Consider the following 18,668-nt stretch of genomic DNA (forward strand, 5'->3'; position numbering starts at 1 on the left):
CATCATTTAAGGTTTTTATCACAGTTTAACCCCTAAATCTCACCACCTAGATTAGATATAATTAAAACAATGTCATTGGATACCTTGTCTCCACTGATTTGCATTGAAATTTGGATTTAGGTTATATATACCCTCCACTTAAAAATTACGCTTGTATCCTTGGTTGCTTTTTATTTTTTAGGGGTGAAAACGACCCCTATCTTTTGAAAAAAATCATATAATTGTAAATTCAAGCAATTTGGAATTATTTAATTATACAGTGACATTATAATTATAAATACAATTTGCCCAGTTAGCTTTTAAGCTATGAAGTACTTAAAAAACCATTTTGTAAGTTTTTTAAGGGCAATAAGATCATTTAAATTAATTTTTTTAAATCTCTTATTATTTATAACACTGAATTTGAACTCCCTGATGAGTATTTTGATATCTTAGAATCATTCCCAATCAAATATCGCAATTAACTACTGCACGCCAAAAACGCTGATAAAGAGCCGTTACTGTATGTCTGGTAACCCCTGAAGTACCTCGTCTGACATGCTTGGCAAAGTTCTCCCATATTCTTCATGTGCGCTCCTTACAATCGTCCACACAGACACGCCATCTTCTGAACCCTCCTCTGCTTCTTAGTAGTCCACTACTTCTCCACCAATACAACATTCATCTCGTTTACGACACTACCATTACTCCGAGAAAAAAAAAAAGGAGATCCCCATTCCTCGAAGAGGCGCAAGCCTAAACAAGGTTAAAACTCTGATTCCATTCAAAGGGTCTTAGTTGAAAGGGCTTGAACTATTCACTAATCACGAGTGTATGCAAACTTTGAGCAGCAATATCTTAGCCAATTTTTGTCTTATAAAAAAACAAAAAAAAAAAAATGTTCAGAAAAGCATAACCTATATTTTTTTACTCTTCAAGATTTTTTGAATTACTAATACTTTTTAAGTTATATTGAAAAAAAGGTTTTTTTTCAAAATTTCAAAAATTTTTATTTTACTTTGAAACCAACTTTTTTCAAAAATAAGAACCGGTTACACATACAGATCATATGAACAATACATAAATAAAGTAAATTTTAAAGCGGTAACGATTAATTTTATTTGGGGTGCTAATTAGGGGGAGATTTTCACAATGTTTTTACCAAAAAAGGGACCAAATTTATTTTGAGTCACTTAGTTTTATTGCTAGAAACTAAAAACAAAACAAAAATAAAGCTTCTTTAAAACAGCTTCAAAAAGTTGTTTTGATTTTTCCCCGAGAAGTGCTTTATTTTTTGAGTATTTCACGTTGAAATATTCGATTTGGAATTTGACAAATAAGAACCTACTTTTCATGAGCTACAACTACTACTGGGTCTACTGACTTCATAAGTTCACCATTTTTTTTTGTATAAGCTAAATTTTTGCTCAGAATGCTTTTTTCGATAAATAATTGCTTTTTATTTGTGGAAAATTGTCTGAGAATTAGTCAATTTATCTGTTTGGGACTTATCTTCAACGTATGTTTTTTTACCACCGAGAAGGGGTGGCTTTTACCCGCCCCCCCCCCCCATAGAAGCAACCCTGGGCTCAATTCCACAAGGAAAGGGCAAGAGAAACCCAAATCCACATTTTCAAGCAAATCCGTCGTGACACGGAAAATTAGACTTTAAAATGATCATTTACTGGAGTATATAAATTATAATAGAGTAACTTAACAAAAAATTTTCAAATTATGAAACAATAATAAAATTAAATTTCGAATATCTTTAAACTTAAATACAATAACGCAATGTTCAATTAAATATTTTGCTCCAAGAACATATTTTATAATCAATTACCCATAAACTTTAAAAATATGAAAATTTTTTATTTTTTTTTTAAATTAATTACTACTTGGATAAAAGGAAAAAGGGATCTGTGTAAAAATTTAAATTTAAATTATATTAGATAAATAAAATTAAATTAAGAATTTTAAAAATGTAAATATGTAAATATAAATCTGTAAACATTAGTTAGTTTACGTCAAGAAACATGTTTATGCTTTAAAGACTTTTTTACGTTTATTATCTGTAAGTACACTGAAATTGTAAATTATTGTAAAAATATTAACTTAAATAAACGTATTTTATAAAAATATATTCCTAAAAAATGGATGTTAACTGTTTCGCATGAAATATTTAAAATATGTTCACCTGATTCATCGAAGTAAGAATGTATAAGTTCATTGAAAAAGATAAGATAATAATTCCCACGGATACGAAACAGACATTTTTCATCTGTGAGTACACAAAAACTACCTGTAGGGGGATTGTTCAATATTATATTTTCACCTTATCAAAACTAGTGAGATAAGACTTTAATACATATCCAAATATTGCACTTAAGTGTCCCTGTCCTATTTTTGTGAAATAAAATATTTATTCGATTTTATTTGTTTAACGAGAATTATTTGAAAAAATTACTGGTGGGTTCTCTATTCATATGTATACCGTACAATGAAGATGTAAGAGCATTGTGGAGATAAAAACTAATTATTATAAGACTGAACTAAAGTTATAACAAAGCAAAAAGTAAAAATCCGAAGATTTCTACTATAAGTTCGAAACCAAAATTCAGATTCTCACTCAAAGCTGTGCCTTCTACTATATTCAAACCAAACAGGAAATAAATCGACATGGGGAATCTCAAATTGCATTCCACATCATATCGATTCATCTAAGTACTAGTACAAGATCCCACTGCAGGATCACTATGTTCATAACGTAGTTAATTAAACTCACATTTTTACATACATTTAAAATAAGGAGAACACATCGATAAATAGGTTGCCAGTCAAAAAGTGGCCGCAAATAATTTTTAATTCTATTAATAGTAATTAGTTCTTGACACATATTTTGTTTCGTTTATTTATTTTTTAAATAAAATACGCTGCTTATGACGTATATATGCATGTTTTTTATAGCAAATTAAAGCTAATTTTTTTCTTAATATGATGATATAAGGTTGCCCTAGAAAAAATTGTCGGAATTTAGGCTAGCCTGCTTTTAAATATGGGAGGTACCTATCAACAATAAAGTAAAATGGAGTTAGGGTATCGACTCATGCTTTAAAAACTCCCACAACTGACACTTCCGATCAAACTTATATCATCATATTAAGAAAAAAATGGCTTTAATTTGATATAAAAAACATACAAATGGCATCGCTAATACAGTACACAACAAGAAACAAGCATATCAGAAGTGACTGCAAACAAATGACCCAGATGATAGACGAATATACGCAAGATCAAACAGAGAAGTAAAATATCTAGTAACTAAAGCAAAAAATAATTTCTGGGAAAGTAAATGCGAAGAGCTCAACCAATATATAGGGTAAACAAGCTTAAGCGAAGCAATGAAAACCGTAAAAAACTTGAAAACAAACAGAAAAGAAGTAGGTAGAATAGATTTAATAGAAGAAAGATCTTGGATCGAACATTACTCACAACTTCTGACTGAAATAAGACCGCAATTCACGAAAACCATAACAACAACATCTATCTATCTATCTATCTATACAGCCCTTGCTGTCCAATTTCCACGTCTCTCTATTGTAGGCAGTTTGTATCCACTTCGGGCCTGCGTCAAGTCATCTGACCATCGCATTTGTGGCCTTCCTCTTTTTCGTTTGTAACTATATGGTCTCCAGTGTATAATCATCTTATTCTATCTATCGTCTTTCTGTCTTATCGTATGTCCAGCGAACTTCCACTTAAGTTTTACTATCTGCGCTAATACATCGGTTACTTTTGTTTTGTTGCGGATCCAACAACAACATATGAAGTGGAATACGATGAAGACGATGAAATAATGAAATGCAATACGAAATCTAAAAAATCGAAAAGCATGCGGACCACAAGGTATACCGAACGAATTATTAAAACACAGCCCACCAGTATTGCGGGAATTACTGCCGTATGTTTTCACCTTATTCTGTAAAGGGTATAACTTACACAGACAAAAGCACATATTAACAACATCTACAAAAAAGGAGATAGAAAGAATTGTTCAAACTACAGGGAACTAAATAGTGTCAATAAGTGTCATAAATTCACTTTCAAGTCTATGGAAAAATAAAATTGAAAAATAGATGACAGATGTAGAAGAACAAAATGGCTTTCGTGTAGGCAGATTCTATATAGACAGCATATATTCTCTAGAGCAGGTTATTGAGAAAAGATAAGTCCACGAACTTTCAACTCATGTATTATTTATAGATCTGACAAAAGCAAACAATAGTGTACCACTTTCAATGCTCTGGGTAGCAATGGAAAAACAAGGAATAAATAAAAAATATATAAAAGCAGTACAACAGCTTTATAAGAATATGACGGTAAATATTACAACTGGAAACAAATGAATTAGAAATTCCTATTCGTACACAGCATACTGCCTACACTCTTCAAAATATAGCTGAATGAGGCGCCCTCAGTATGGAGAAGAAAATGCTGCAATATAGGCATTCCAATCGAAGACGAGAGATTATACACGATACACTTTGCTGACGACTAAGCCATTTTAGCTGAAGACGAGAGCGATATAGACCATATACTTAAAAAACTGGATGAGGAGTAAACCAAGTGGGGCCTTACAATTAATATACAAAAAACCGAGTATTAAGTTACAGCAGAAAAATCAGAAAGCCTACAAATTGAAATGGAAACTATAAAATCAACTAAAACTTTCAAATAAAGGATGTCTTTCTAGAGGTATAAAACTTTGCAATGGAATAAAATAAAGATGATTTTTATAAATTGACATAACATTGACTTTATTCGAAAGACAATCTTTTGGTATTATAATATCATGGCTGACTCTGACGTAGTCTAATCTGGAGGTCCAATTTTCGATGACTTTTTCCAATATTTGTCGCCGTATATCGGCAATAACTCGGCGAATGTTGTCCTCCAAGTGGTAAATCGTTTTATGCTTTTCTGCGTAAACTAGAACCTTCACATATCCCCACATAAAATAGTCTAGTAGTGTTAAATCACACGATCTTGGAGGCCTTCCAGGCCTTTCTATTGAAGGAAACGTTTCCTTCAATAAATCAATTATGACATGTTGTGCCGTCTTATTGAAACGACAGCTCCTGTACATCATGGTTGCTAAATTAAGGAATGAAAAGGCAGTACTCATTGCTCTATATCGGTCACCATTGACTGTAATGTTCTGGCCGGCGTCGTTTTTGAAGAAGTACAGTCCAATGATTTCACCAGACCATAAAGCACACCAAACAGTCAATTTTTCTGGATGTAATAGTTTCCCAACATACATTTGAGAATTATCTTAACTCCAAATAGGGCAGTTTTGTTTGTTGACGTAGCCATTCAACCTAAACAAAAGTGAGCTTCATCGCAAACAAAATTCGCTTATGAAAATCAACGGCAATCTCGTTTTGGAACCACTCACCGAATCTACCAATCTACGCCTTGCTAGTTGATGATGTATCTTTAATTCTTGCGTGATTGAATGAGTTGTATTTTGTAAGTATGCAAAGCAAGATCTTTCCGCAAAATCTTACATAATGTGGATGGACACGTATCCAACTGCTGTGCACGATGGCAGATAGACTGATTTGGGTCTTCCTGTATGCTACTCTGTACGGCAGCAACAACTTCTTCTGTACGTACTGTACGACATGTCTGTGAATGAATATTACCATTTAGAGTCAATGTGGTGCAAAAACGTTTCATGGTTAAATGAATTACTTGTTTTGATGGATTATTATGTTGACCATAAAATTAAAAAATGTTGACCATAAAATAACAGAACCACAATTTTCAAAATAAATTTGTACAATTTGGATGCGCTGTTCGAGCGTCAAGTCTATTCATGCTGAAATGTCAAACCGAACTTAACATAAATCACTTCAGAGCTGTCAAAATGGCGGACAGCTAAAAAAGTGTTACCAATTTATGTTTCTATACCTCTAAACAAACACCCTTTACTTGGGAGTCCAAATAACTTCAAAAGCAGGGAGTAACGAAGAAATACATTCTTGGATTGGCCAAGCAAGATCAGTCACTAGACAGCTGCATGGACTATTGTGAAATAATAGAATATCAAAAGAAAGTAGGAGAATTAAGAAAACAATTAATAGAAAGTATTGGGTTGTACGGCGCCGAACTTTGAGAAATCAATCAAAAAAACGAAACAAAAATTAAGGCCATGGAAATAGACTATCGAAGACGATATTGCCGGCACACTAGATTTGATAGGGCAACGAACGTAGACATTAGAAAAGGAATGGAAATTGACCCACACATAATAGATACTATCGAAGTCAAAAGACTAAACTGGTATGGAATGGACTCCTACAGAGAATGCCTGAAAATAGATGGCCAAAAAAGCTAAAAAAATGGACTCACTAGCCCACTAGAAGAAAACATGGTAGACCAAGGCAGTCATGAAGAGAAGGTGTCGAAGAAGCAATGACCGCCAGAGATTTAAAACCTAAAAATTGCTTCGACAGAAAACGCCGGAAATTGGGATACGAGAAACGGCGCCAGCTGTAGAAGACTCACCTATTACATAATATATAAAAACATGCATATACGTAATGAGCAGCGTATTTTATTTAAAAAATAAGTGAAAAATAATTTTTTTTCAAAAATTAATTACTATTAAGTGCATTTAAAATATTTGCGGACACTTTTTGACTGGCAACGTATTATCAATGTATTTTCCTTATTTTAAATGTATGTACAAATGTAAGTTTTATTAACTACGTTATGAACGTAGTGATCCTGCAGCGGGATTTTAGGCTATAAGAACCTTTGATGAACTGGTTTCTAATAATCAATATACGAGTAAACGAAGATATAGAAAAGATAGTTAACATTTTATTTCACGTATAGTGCCTCTACATTTCGCTTATATGTATTGCGCCCTATTTCGAATTTATCAGAACGCCTCAGTAGGAAAAATTATAAATAACCTTCAAATGATTCAGGCCCACGCTGCAACCTTCTTTACCAAGAGATGAAGAAGTGGACATATTTTAGTGGACAAGAAGATATTAAAAGTAATTACGAGTATTACTATTAATTAATCATTTGCAGACATGCCTAGAAGAGTATAGATAGTCTTAAGACACAGCTGGGTCCTACAAGATATTGAATGAAAGATTCATAAATTAAATTTGCCATATTTTTGCTAGTATCTGTGGGTCTGAACATGCCTAAAAAGTACAACTAATCTTAAAACGGTGGAGTCCAACAAAATATTGAATGGAATATTCGCTAACGAAATCAGCGATATTTTTGTTTTTTTTTTTTTTATATATAAATTCTAATTTGAATAACTTAGTACAATAATTTAATCCGTGACTTTGAAAAGGACACAAGTCTGTTAATTAAAACTTCCGTTCCGTTTCGTTAGAAAGTGGCATAAGTCCAGGACTTTTGTCCGTTTGGGCCTTTTTCAAACCGACTTTTTCGGGCCAATGCTTTTTAAATGCATTCATTTTTTTCCAATCCTGAGAAAACTACATATTTTTGAAAAACGCAGAATGAAAGATTATATTATTACCGAGGGCCGAAAGTCCCTGAGAATTAACAAAAAGTTTTTTTTGAATGAGATATTTGAAATTAAAAATCACGCTAAATTTTCTCTTTTTTCACTCCTGTAACTTATTAAAATAATTATTATATAAGTTTTCAGGGACTTTCGGCCCTCAGTAATAATGTAATCTTTCATTCTACGTTTAAATTTTTCAAAAATATTTACTAGTTTTCTCAGGATTCGAAAAAAATTAATGCATTTAAAAAGCATTGGCCCGAAATTTTGCGCCTACGCTCTTAAGTGCCCTTTTCACAGAAAACATGTCTTCTTCTTCTTCTTCACGTGCCATCTCCGCGACGGAGGTTGGCAATCATCATGGCTATTCTGATCTTAGATGCTGCTGCTCTGAATAGTTCAATTGATGTGCATCCGTACCATTCCCTCAAGTTACGCAACCATGAGATTCTTCTTCTTCCTACACTTCTCTTGCCCTGGATTTTCCCTTGTATAATCAATTGAAGTAGGCTGTATCTCTCATTACGCATAACATGCCCCAGGTATTGCAGCTTTCGTGTCTTGATGGTTTCCAATACTTCCATTCTTTTGTTGATTCTTCTCATGACTTCGTTATTTGTTACATGCTCGGTCCATGATATCTTCAGGATACTTCTATACACCCACATTTCAAATGCTTCCAACTTTTTAGCAGTCGACGCGTTAATTGTCCATGCTTCTATCCCATAAAGCAGAGTCGAGAAAATATAGCACCTTGCCAGCCTAACTCTCAAGTCCAATTTTAGTTCTCTTGCACAAAGTACCTTTCTCATTTTATTGAAGTTTGTACGTGCTTTCTCTATTCGAACTTTGATTTCTTTGGAGTAATCGTTTGTGTGATTAATTATTGTGCCAAGATAGTGGTAGTTTTCAACTTGTTCTAAAGCACTACCGTTAATTGTCAGGCTTTCACCATTATTTTGGGTTTTTGATATCCTCATAAATTTGGTTTTCTTGGTGTTTATTGATAATCCATATTCCTCTCCATACTCAACTATTTTGTTCATTAGCTTTTGGAGGTCTCGGAGGTTGTCTGTTATTATGATAGTATCGTCCGCATATCTAATGTTGTTAATTGGTGTTCCATTGACTTTGATTCCTGCTGTTTCTCCCTCAAGAGCTCTTTTCATAATTTCTTAAGAGTATGCATTGAATAGTAGTGGTGACAATACACACCCCTGTCGCACTCCTCTTTTGACTTCGAACTCTTCTGATGTGTGTTCATTAATGCGTACGTGGGCCTGCTGTTTATAATATAGATTTGTTATAATTCGAAGGTCATTGTGTTGTATTTGTTTTGCTTTGAGGATCTCCATTAGCTCTTTGTGGCGGACTTTGTCGAAAGCTTTGTTGTAGTCTATGAAACAGACGTACATATCTTGGTTCACATCCAAGCATCTCTGGATTAGTACGTTGAATGCAAATAGAGCTTCACGGGTACCTACGCCATTACGGAATCCAAATTGAGTTTCTTCAATATCCATATCAAGTGTTTTGTAAATGCGTTTATGAATGATCTTTAAAAACAATTTAAGTGTGTGAGACATCAGGCTTATGGTACGGTGGTCAGTGCATTCTCTAGCATTTTTCTTTTTTGGGAGACAAATGAATGTTGAGGTCAACCATTCGTTGGGTATGTCACCCGATTGATAAATTTTATTAAAAAGCTTTAAGAGGACATCAATGTACTCATTTTCTATTATTTTAAGGATATCAATAGGCAGTTGATCTGGCCCCGGGCTTTTTCCGTTTCTGGTGTTCTTTAGTGCATACATTATATCTTCCTTTGTAATTTCTGCACTTGTTTCTCTGTCCTCAAAAGACAAGTCTTGTGGGTTTCCTCTTTCGTCGTCGAAGAGCTCTTCCATATACTCTTCCCATCGTTTTAGTTTTTCGTCAGTCGTTATCATAGTATTTCCATTTTTATCTAAAAGAGTTGTATTGTGGTTTCTTTTTTGCAGTCCTGCCATTTCTTTAACCTTTTTATGTATGTTGAATAGGTCGTATTTGTTCTGAAGATCCTCTATGTCTTTACATTTTTCCTCATAGTAAGTTTGTTTTGTCTCTCTTATCTTTTTTTTGATTTCGTTGTTAATGATTTTGTAATTGTGACTGTCTTTGTTCTTGGCTTGTCTTCGTTGTTCCATCATGCCGAGTATCTCGTCGATCATCCAATTGTCTTTCTTTCGTATCGGTTCTTTTAATATCTCTTTGCATGGAGCGAGGAGGCAGTTTTTTAGTGTTTCCCATTGTTCGTTTATCTCGTAAGGGTTAGTATCTAATTTATCAATGTTTTCGTATATTTTCTGTTGAAGTTTGATTTTTATATCAACTTCTTTCAGTTTTCTAACATCTAATTTTGGAGTTCTTTGGAGAAAACATGTAAAAGGCTTCAAAAAATAAAATGGTAAAAAAAAGTGATATTTAAAAAAAGAGTGACCTAAGCTCTATTTGAAATGACGAGTTCAGTTGTTTTTCAATTTTTATCTTTATGGTAGTTTTAAATTTGATTTTTAAAATTTTAAAGTCTATTTAGGACAGTCTCGATATTAAATATAACTTTGTTTATTTTGAATTATAATTACACACATACGTCAAAAGTCGTACAATGTATTTGTGTATATATCTGTATGCTCCTAAAATGTGTTTATATAATCAGGTAATTGTTTATATAAAAGCCTATAATTCTACGTAGATTATATTTAATGGTTTCTTTTCCAAATTTTCCTACTGGTTGGCTTTTTCTATTAGATTTGCCCACTCTTCCGTTGAAGTCACAAAAGAGTATTAATCCATTTTCTATTATATACAATATAAATTTATTTATCGAATAATAAAATACTATAATTAAGATTATAGTATTTATATAAATCATATATTTTACTAAAAAATCCTATATAAAAGGTATATAAATAAATATTCCTTTTAGTCCAGTTGTAAGGCCGCTTCCGTTGTAAGAAAAAATGATTCTGATTCGGTTTCTATGCGGATTCCTGTTCAAAAATGTCCACTTTTAAACAAATCAGAACGGTTCCGGGCAAAATTTTTGGGCAGAATCCAAAAATCATCGTTTTTGCACCAAAAAACATTTTCTTAGATATTCTGGATTATTTTAAACAAAAAAGGCATCATTGTATTTTTCTCTTAAGTTTGCAGTTTTCGAGTTATAAGCGATTTACAATCCAAAAAATGCTAAAATACGCAGTTTCGAGGCTTAGAAACTCATATGTAAATTATTATTTTTTAGGTTGCCAAGTACCTAAATTGAAGCTTATACATTCAATTTCAAGATTCTGAAGAGTAATCGGGGCTTACTTCAATTTAGACCGTTGTTGTATAATTGTTAATTATGCTCGTCCTCTCGATTTTTAAGCCGCCGAGCCGAACTATATGGTGCGTCTCTGCCGCAAATGTTAATAATAAATTTGGTAATTTATTTAATTTGGTTTATTATAATTGATTTTTGCCGTAAATTGAAAGTGAAAATTAAAGTACATACAAAAATTAATGAAATTACAAACTTTTAATAAATATCAAGCATTTGTTGGCAAATAAGTGCGACAGAGACGCACCATGTAGTGCGGCGCGCCGCGGCGCGACGGAATTCCAGACGGAATCTGTTTTGAATTAGACATTTTCCATAGAAGTCTATTTTTGTTTGCCAACACGTTCATCATAAATAGATGACAATGATATCAACAAAACGATGACTAATGTGTCTGGATTTAATTTTTTTTATTTATAAATTAATTTTTTTTATTTTTCCAAAAAGTCTACGCATGCAAGGGAGGAAAGTATTTTATTCGTGCGCTCCAAAAATAACATAAAATTTTCAGTCACGTATATCTCCGGAACAGCTTGATGGATTTTAATCTTTTTTTTTTTAATTTATATCTATTTCTCGCATACTTTACGAATATGTAATTTGTTTGTTACTAGATTATTTATTTAACCGTACAACTTGTTTAAAAATGTAAAAAAAAATTGTCGTATGTGTATCAAATAACGACATTTAATTTGGTTTATATGCATGGAATTTAAAAAAATCATTCTTTAAATATATTTTGACTATGTTTTACAGTAAAGTGAGAATTAATCACCGACAGAAGGACGTCTTCGACAACATTCCTATAGGACATACTTCCAATTGCATTTTAATGTACTTTTTAGGCCAAAATATTGCACTTACAATAGAAGTGAGCTTAAGTGATTGAGCTTGGAAGTTGTCCAAGAGTAGGTTACTCCCAGTGAAATCATTGGATCAACTCATTCCTGAGATACTTTTAAAAACAATAATTTGTAAAAGGTTAACTTGCGGATGCAGAAAATTGGGGTTATATTGTTAAATTTTGTGCAGAATGCACGCAAGAAACTTACGATAATTGGGGCATAATTGACGATATTGAAGATGGTCCTGAAGGTATAGATGGATCAATAGATGAATTAGATTTTAATATTGTAGACGTGCCTTCGAAAAAATGGCGAATATAATAAAAGCCGTTGAAATATTTGAGTTTGCTTGAATATTTTTGTGAAATAAAGTAACAATAATGTTGTTATGTATAAAAAATAACATGAATACAAGAAAATTAAGTATAATAATTTTTTCGATATTGTAAAACTGGAATCAATAATTTTGTAATGAAGTTTTTTCACATGTAACATTTATATATGTTTAATATATAATATACTAATAAAATTAAAATATTGTTATATAAAGTTATGTATGAACTCAATAATATTAAATGTAGGTACGTAATTTTTTCAATATTGTTGATAATTCAATGGATCATTTTGTAAAAATGATTGAGAGAAAATAATTATCCCAAAAATATTTATATATATATATATATATATATATATATAAGAAAAAAGAAGTACTTGTGACTCGTTTGGAACAAATATATAACTGTTTTGGATGGGTTGGAGTCAATAATAGGGCTATTGGTTAACTATTTTTTTAATCTCGAGCTTTCAATTGTGTTTACAATTATTATCAAGAGCTAAAAAAGACAAAATACTTACAAGGTTGAACTAAAAAGAAAAAGCCAAAATTAAAAAATTAGCCAAACTAATTTTTATTTGGTAAGTTAACAAAAATTGTTTTTTCTTTTTAGTTCAACCTTGTAAGTATTTTGTCTTTTTTAGCTCTTGATAATAATTGTAAACACAATTGAAAGCTCGAGATTAAAAAAATAGTTAACCAATAGCCCTATTATTGACTCCAACCCATCCAAAACAGTTATATATATATATATATATATATATATATATATATATATATATGTAAAATATATATGTATATATATATATATATATATATATATATATATATATATATATATATATATATATATATATATATATATCTTTAAGGTATATGACCGTTTAATTTAATATAAAAAAATGTGCACTCGTAAGTGAATGGGATGTTATCGGTCTGGAGATAAAAAAGACAAGAGTTGTGCTACTTTATCTATTTATTGAAGACGTTTCGCCTATTGTTCAATAAGCATCATCAGTTCATCTAAAAGAGTGTTATTAGCGATACATCTAATATGAAAAAACAATTAAGTAAATGATCTTACCTTTAAAAGATCTGTAGCATTACAATGTTGTTATTGCAAAGAAACATCAAAAAATTAATATAATAAATATAACAGCAAAAAATATAGAAACACAGAACGCTGGAAGATTCCCAATTTAACTAATTTGTTTTAAATTTCACTTTTGAAAACATTGATTGATTAAATCTATCAAAAAATATAATTGTCAATTTTGAATTGTTATATAAACAACGGCACGGCTAGGGTTCTTGACTGTTATGATCATATATCATGAAAATGAAGTATTTGAAAGCTCGACTGTCAGAAATGACAATCAGCTGGTGAGATTGAAGGAAAAGTTTTATAGATGTCAACATAAATGTTATGATATAATAAAAGAAGTTGAAGAAGAAAACAATAATTAAAAGTAGAATACGGAAGAATCAATTTTGTAGTATTAGTGCATGGTAAATTTGGCTTAAGTTGCTGATATCAGTTCTCTTATTTAATGCATTAGGTTGTTTCAAAATATGACACATACTTGTGCCCTTGCAGAACATGCAATCAACACCAAACATACTGTTAATTTTGATGATGTTAGAATTCTCTGTAGAGAACGTAACCTTAATAAGAGACAATTTATGGAGATGTGTCATATTTTGAAACAACCTAATGCATTAAATAAGAGAACTGATATCAGCAACTTAAGCCAAATTTACCATGCACTAATACTACAAAATTGATTCTTCCGTATTCTACTTTTAATTATTGTTTTCTTCTTCAACTTCTTTTATTATATCATAACATTTATGTTGACATCTATAAAACTTTTCCTTCAATCTCACCAGCTGATTGTCATTTCTGACAGTCGAGCTTTCAAATACTTCATTTTCATGATATATGATCATAACAGTCAAGAACCCTAGCCGTGCCGTTGTTTATATAACAATTCAAAATTGACAATTATATTTTTTGATAGATTTAATCAATCAATGTTTTCAAAAGTGAAATTTAAAACAAATTAGTTAAATTGGGAATCTTCCAGCGTTCTGTGTTTCTATATTTTTTGCTGTTATATTTATTATATTAATTTTTTGATGTTTCTTTGCAATAACAACATTGTAATGCTACAGATCTTTTAAAGGTAAGATCATTTACTTAATTGTTTTTTCATATTAGATGTATCGCTAATAACACTCTTTTAGATGAACTGATGATGCTTATTGAACAATAGGCGAAACGTCTTCAATAAATAGATAAAGTAGCACAACTCTTGTCTTTTTTATCTCCAGACCGATAACATCCCATTCACTTACGAGTGCACATTTTTTTATATATATATATATATATATATATATATATATATATATATATATATATGTTTAATATTGAAATTGCAATTATATAATAATAATAATAATGATTTTAAATCAGTTCTGGATGAAGCTTAATAAAATACAGTTAAAATGATATAAATAACGTAAGTACGCAATAAACAGAGTAAAACTTAATTTTTTGAAATATTATGTATATAATATACCAAATTAAATATCGTTATAATAGTAGTACATCGTTATTTGATACACGTTCAATGTTTGACAGTAATTATGTGACAAAATAGAACAAAAAATAAATTTTTTTAGAACAAAATTTTTGTTTTTACATTTTTAAACAATTTTTAAGCTTAAATAAATAAATTAGTAACAAACCAATTACATATTAGTAAAGTACCCGAAATTTAGATAAAAATAAAAAAAGGTAATATCAAAATCCATTGAGCTGTTGATATATAAGTGACTGAAGATGTTATATTATTTTTAAGCGCACGAATAAAATACTTCCCTCCCTACCACTCCAAGATGACAGCGTTTCTACTTCTTCTATTTTTGAAGCTTTACCGACGACTATCCTGAGGTGAAAATTGAACCAAAAACTTTTTTTTGCATAAACTTTAAATATTCAAAACTAAATGACGTAAATTAAATTCCTTAATTGTTATAAACAAATAAGCTGTAAATTTTTAAAAAGTTTAGCTAACTTTAGCCTTAATTAACCTAGGTAAATGTTTTTCTTTTGAAATTTGTGAAAAAATATACGCTTTCTGAATACGTAAAAATAATTCTCTATAAGTAATAATAAATACTGTTTTATTTGGTGACTAAAAAATTGTGCTAACTGCATTTTTTTCTGATTTATTGCAAACAACAGCTTTCTGGGATAAACAAATAGAATAAAATTTAAACAATTCAACGAATCCCTTTGAAATTTTTATCACATATTAAGAGACACAACTTTAAAACAAATTCAAAGTTTTAGAATAATTTTTGCTAATACTAATAAATAGTTATAAATAAATTAATTTTCTCAAAATTTTGCTCTTTTTTGCAATTATTTAAATAACAAATAGGTATATATAAAAATATACAAATATTTTTTAAATCGTCATTTTAAAGCTTTTTGCATGCTCTAAGAGATAAGTTAACTAATTAACCTTCAAATCCTTATGTTTATCAATGATAAAATAAAAACGCCAAAAAGTACATTTTTTCACAGTAATTTTTTTATAAATAAAAATTATCAATAAACCTCATGCACGAAATAGGATGGTTGTTTGTATAAGTATTATACGTCAAAAAAAACCTTGCTGAACCCTGGCTTTTTGAGTGTCATTACAAAAACCTTATTACCCTGGACTAACTGATACATTTTTAAATGTAATGAACAACGCTTATCCAAATAATAAATTTACAGTGGAAAAAGAACAGAATAAGTTAATATATTTTTTAGATATAACGGCAATAAATAAAAATGAGTTTGCCATATTTCATAAATTATCATCATTATTATCATCATTACCATTATCATCCTATACGTGTCCACTGCTGCATATGAGTCTCTCCCAAATCTTTCCATCTGGCTCTGTCCGGCCCAATTCCATTTTAGTGACATGATTTTTTCGATAGCGTCTGTTGTTTTTGTTCTATTTTGGCGTATTTCTTCGTTTGGGATTCGATCTCTCAGATAGATACCCAACATCTGGCGCTAAATAGCCCTCTGAGCTATGCGAATCTTGTTTACTATTGTTTACTACCTTTTTTACCGACGCAGTCTGCCCAATATCCCTTCCATCAACAGCAATATTACGATTTAGCACCAGATTTGTCATTATTTGAGTCTTGCTCGTGTTAATCTTTAGTCCGACCTCCAAACATTATTATTGCATCATCCATACGATCGGCTATAAGGACGATGTCATCTGCGAGTCTCAAATGACTGAGCTTCTCTCCATTTATGTTGATACCATACAAATCAAAAAGATTTGAACATATGTTCAAATCTCTTCTTACAAGTATGTTCTAAAAGCGTCGTGAATAGCTTTGAAGAGACGGTGTCTCCTTGCCGTATTCCTCGCTGTATACAGAATTGATTTGTTTAGTAGCTTTGTTGGTAGTTATATATGATTATGTTAGCGTAGCAATGGTCTATTCGGCATTCTGTTAATGCTTTTAACATTTCCTAAAGAATTGCTGAGTTGCAAATTCTTGGAAGGTTTAGGAGAGGGAGACTAAATAAGACGTGGTGGGAGTTGCTTAGTCAGGAAAATCTGTAAAGGTGAGAGGTATTGGTATGACCTAAGACAAAATCTTTAGAGAAATCTAATTAGGGAAGGTGATTGCAGATAGGGATAAAGGTCTAGTAATGATTATTGAATATAGAATGTTATAACAATCTTTCCTCCCGGCAAGATATTTGACTTGGCCTTAAGTTACATATTCCTATTTTAGATCTAAGATCAAGAAGACGAAAATATGTTTAGGTTGCAGATATTAGTAAGAAACAAATAAAATATATAAATAAACAAGCCCTAACTTGGGTAGTTATCACAGTATACGATTTTTATTGTTTGATTTAATATCTATCTCCCCTCTTTATATTTGCTGAACATTTTTGCATATAGTTACAGAGTAATCCAGAAGTATTATATCCAGATCAACACAAATCCATATTTCACTTTGACTAAAACAAAATGATTGGAAATCTATGTAAGCATCACAATGTACGTGATTTTCATTCGTTTTCCAAATTAAAAAACTCATGTAGTCAGAATAATGCGTATACATAGCGGTCAGTGGCAGTCAAATATACAATACACTGCGTAAAAATTAAAAAAAAAAAAAAACAAAACAAAAAGAGTTGTTGGTACGTTGACATGAAAAAGTATACATTAGTCCAAACATTTCAAACTTACCGTGCAGCTGTAACGTTGGAAACATAGTGGTGTTTATGAAACCTGAAACAAAATAATAAATTAATACAATTCTTTTTTTTTTCAAATAAAATTACTAGTCAGCTTCGCCTAGTCAGACATTATGATGTACCACGACTGTCTAAAAGTTTGTACTTTGGTCATAGTACCACTAGTACGTTGTACTTGTTATTTTTTACTAATATAAAACTAAGTTTTAACTAAATTCAATATAAGGACTGCATTTGCTGTAGGCCCAGTACACTTGGCACCTGATTTATTGAATCCTGCTTCACACATTGGATACAAATTAGCACCCAGAGCTTTTTGATACTATGGGTTTTGTATATGAAGTTGGCCAGCAAATGCTAGTAGATCTAATGAAAATTCGTGAGTATTTAACGGATTACAGAGGTAAAGAAGTTTTGTGGAGACGTCAGTTCATGCAATGGTCTTGCAAACTGGGAAGTAACCTTAATTCTATCGTGGTGGGAATTACGTAGTACACTCGAAGTTGCTGATGTAATAATAATTATTGGAGCCCTTTTTATATCAGCAGCCACAAAAAGAACTTCAGTATTTTCGGTTCCACAATAAAAAGAAACCGATTAACAACTCAAAGAGCAGCTAAAATAATCTACTGGGCACACAATTGGAAAACTATATGAAATAGGATTATGTTCACTATCACCTATCAAATTTGGCTAGTAAATGTGACCATTCTTCCCAATTTTCTCATCTTATAAATATAAAATCTATTTTCCAAACATCTAATAGAAAAGCTGATAAAATAAAATGCCCAAGAAATAAATAAAGGGATAAAATTTATGTCGAACCCATTACATATTGGCATTGAAGGTAATGAAGAAACAGACAAATACGGTGAGGGCAGCAACGAGTACGGTCAGTGAAACATTATGTAAATGTGATTAATCGTGGTTCCAAACGAAAGTGCTGTACCAACGCGGAGGTAAATAATCTCAATCACAATCCAAACTTAGGAAATCTTTTTTACTTGTTCAAAAGGATTAGGAGAACAAATACTACATATATGACAAGTTAGAGAGAATCATTTTAAACACTACAACAGTCTGTACCTATGTCTTGTGAATTTACGCCTAGGCTTTTACACAATCAAGTGGAGTAAACTGAGCAATATCATATTAAACAAATTGTCTTCTTTCAAGGTGATCTCTCCTGTAAGAGACGAAAACGAAACTACATCTAAACCATATTCTCAACTTGTTCAACCAGGAAATAGGCCCCAATCATCGATTTCTTCTTCCCTTTCTTC

The 18,668-nt window shown here is 31.2% G+C and overlaps 1 protein-coding gene across 1 annotated transcript in view; it reads right to left on the reverse strand.

Moving 5' to 3' along the window:
- orb2 (cytoplasmic polyadenylation element-binding protein orb2) overlaps positions 1–18,668 on the reverse strand; it is a 316,079-nt gene that overhangs the window by 92,388 nt on the left and 205,023 nt on the right. Inside the window, exon 3 of the mRNA XM_072546756.1 lies at positions 17,378–17,419. Coding sequence (XP_072402857.1) covers positions 17,378–17,419 — 42 coding nt within the window. The remainder of the gene's footprint in view (positions 1–17,377; positions 17,420–18,668) is intronic.

The sequence above is a fragment of the Diabrotica undecimpunctata genome, chromosome 10 (genome assembly GCF_040954645.1).
Source record: "Diabrotica undecimpunctata isolate CICGRU chromosome 10, icDiaUnde3, whole genome shotgun sequence".
Classification (NCBI taxonomy): domain Eukaryota; kingdom Metazoa; phylum Arthropoda; class Insecta; order Coleoptera; family Chrysomelidae; genus Diabrotica; species Diabrotica undecimpunctata.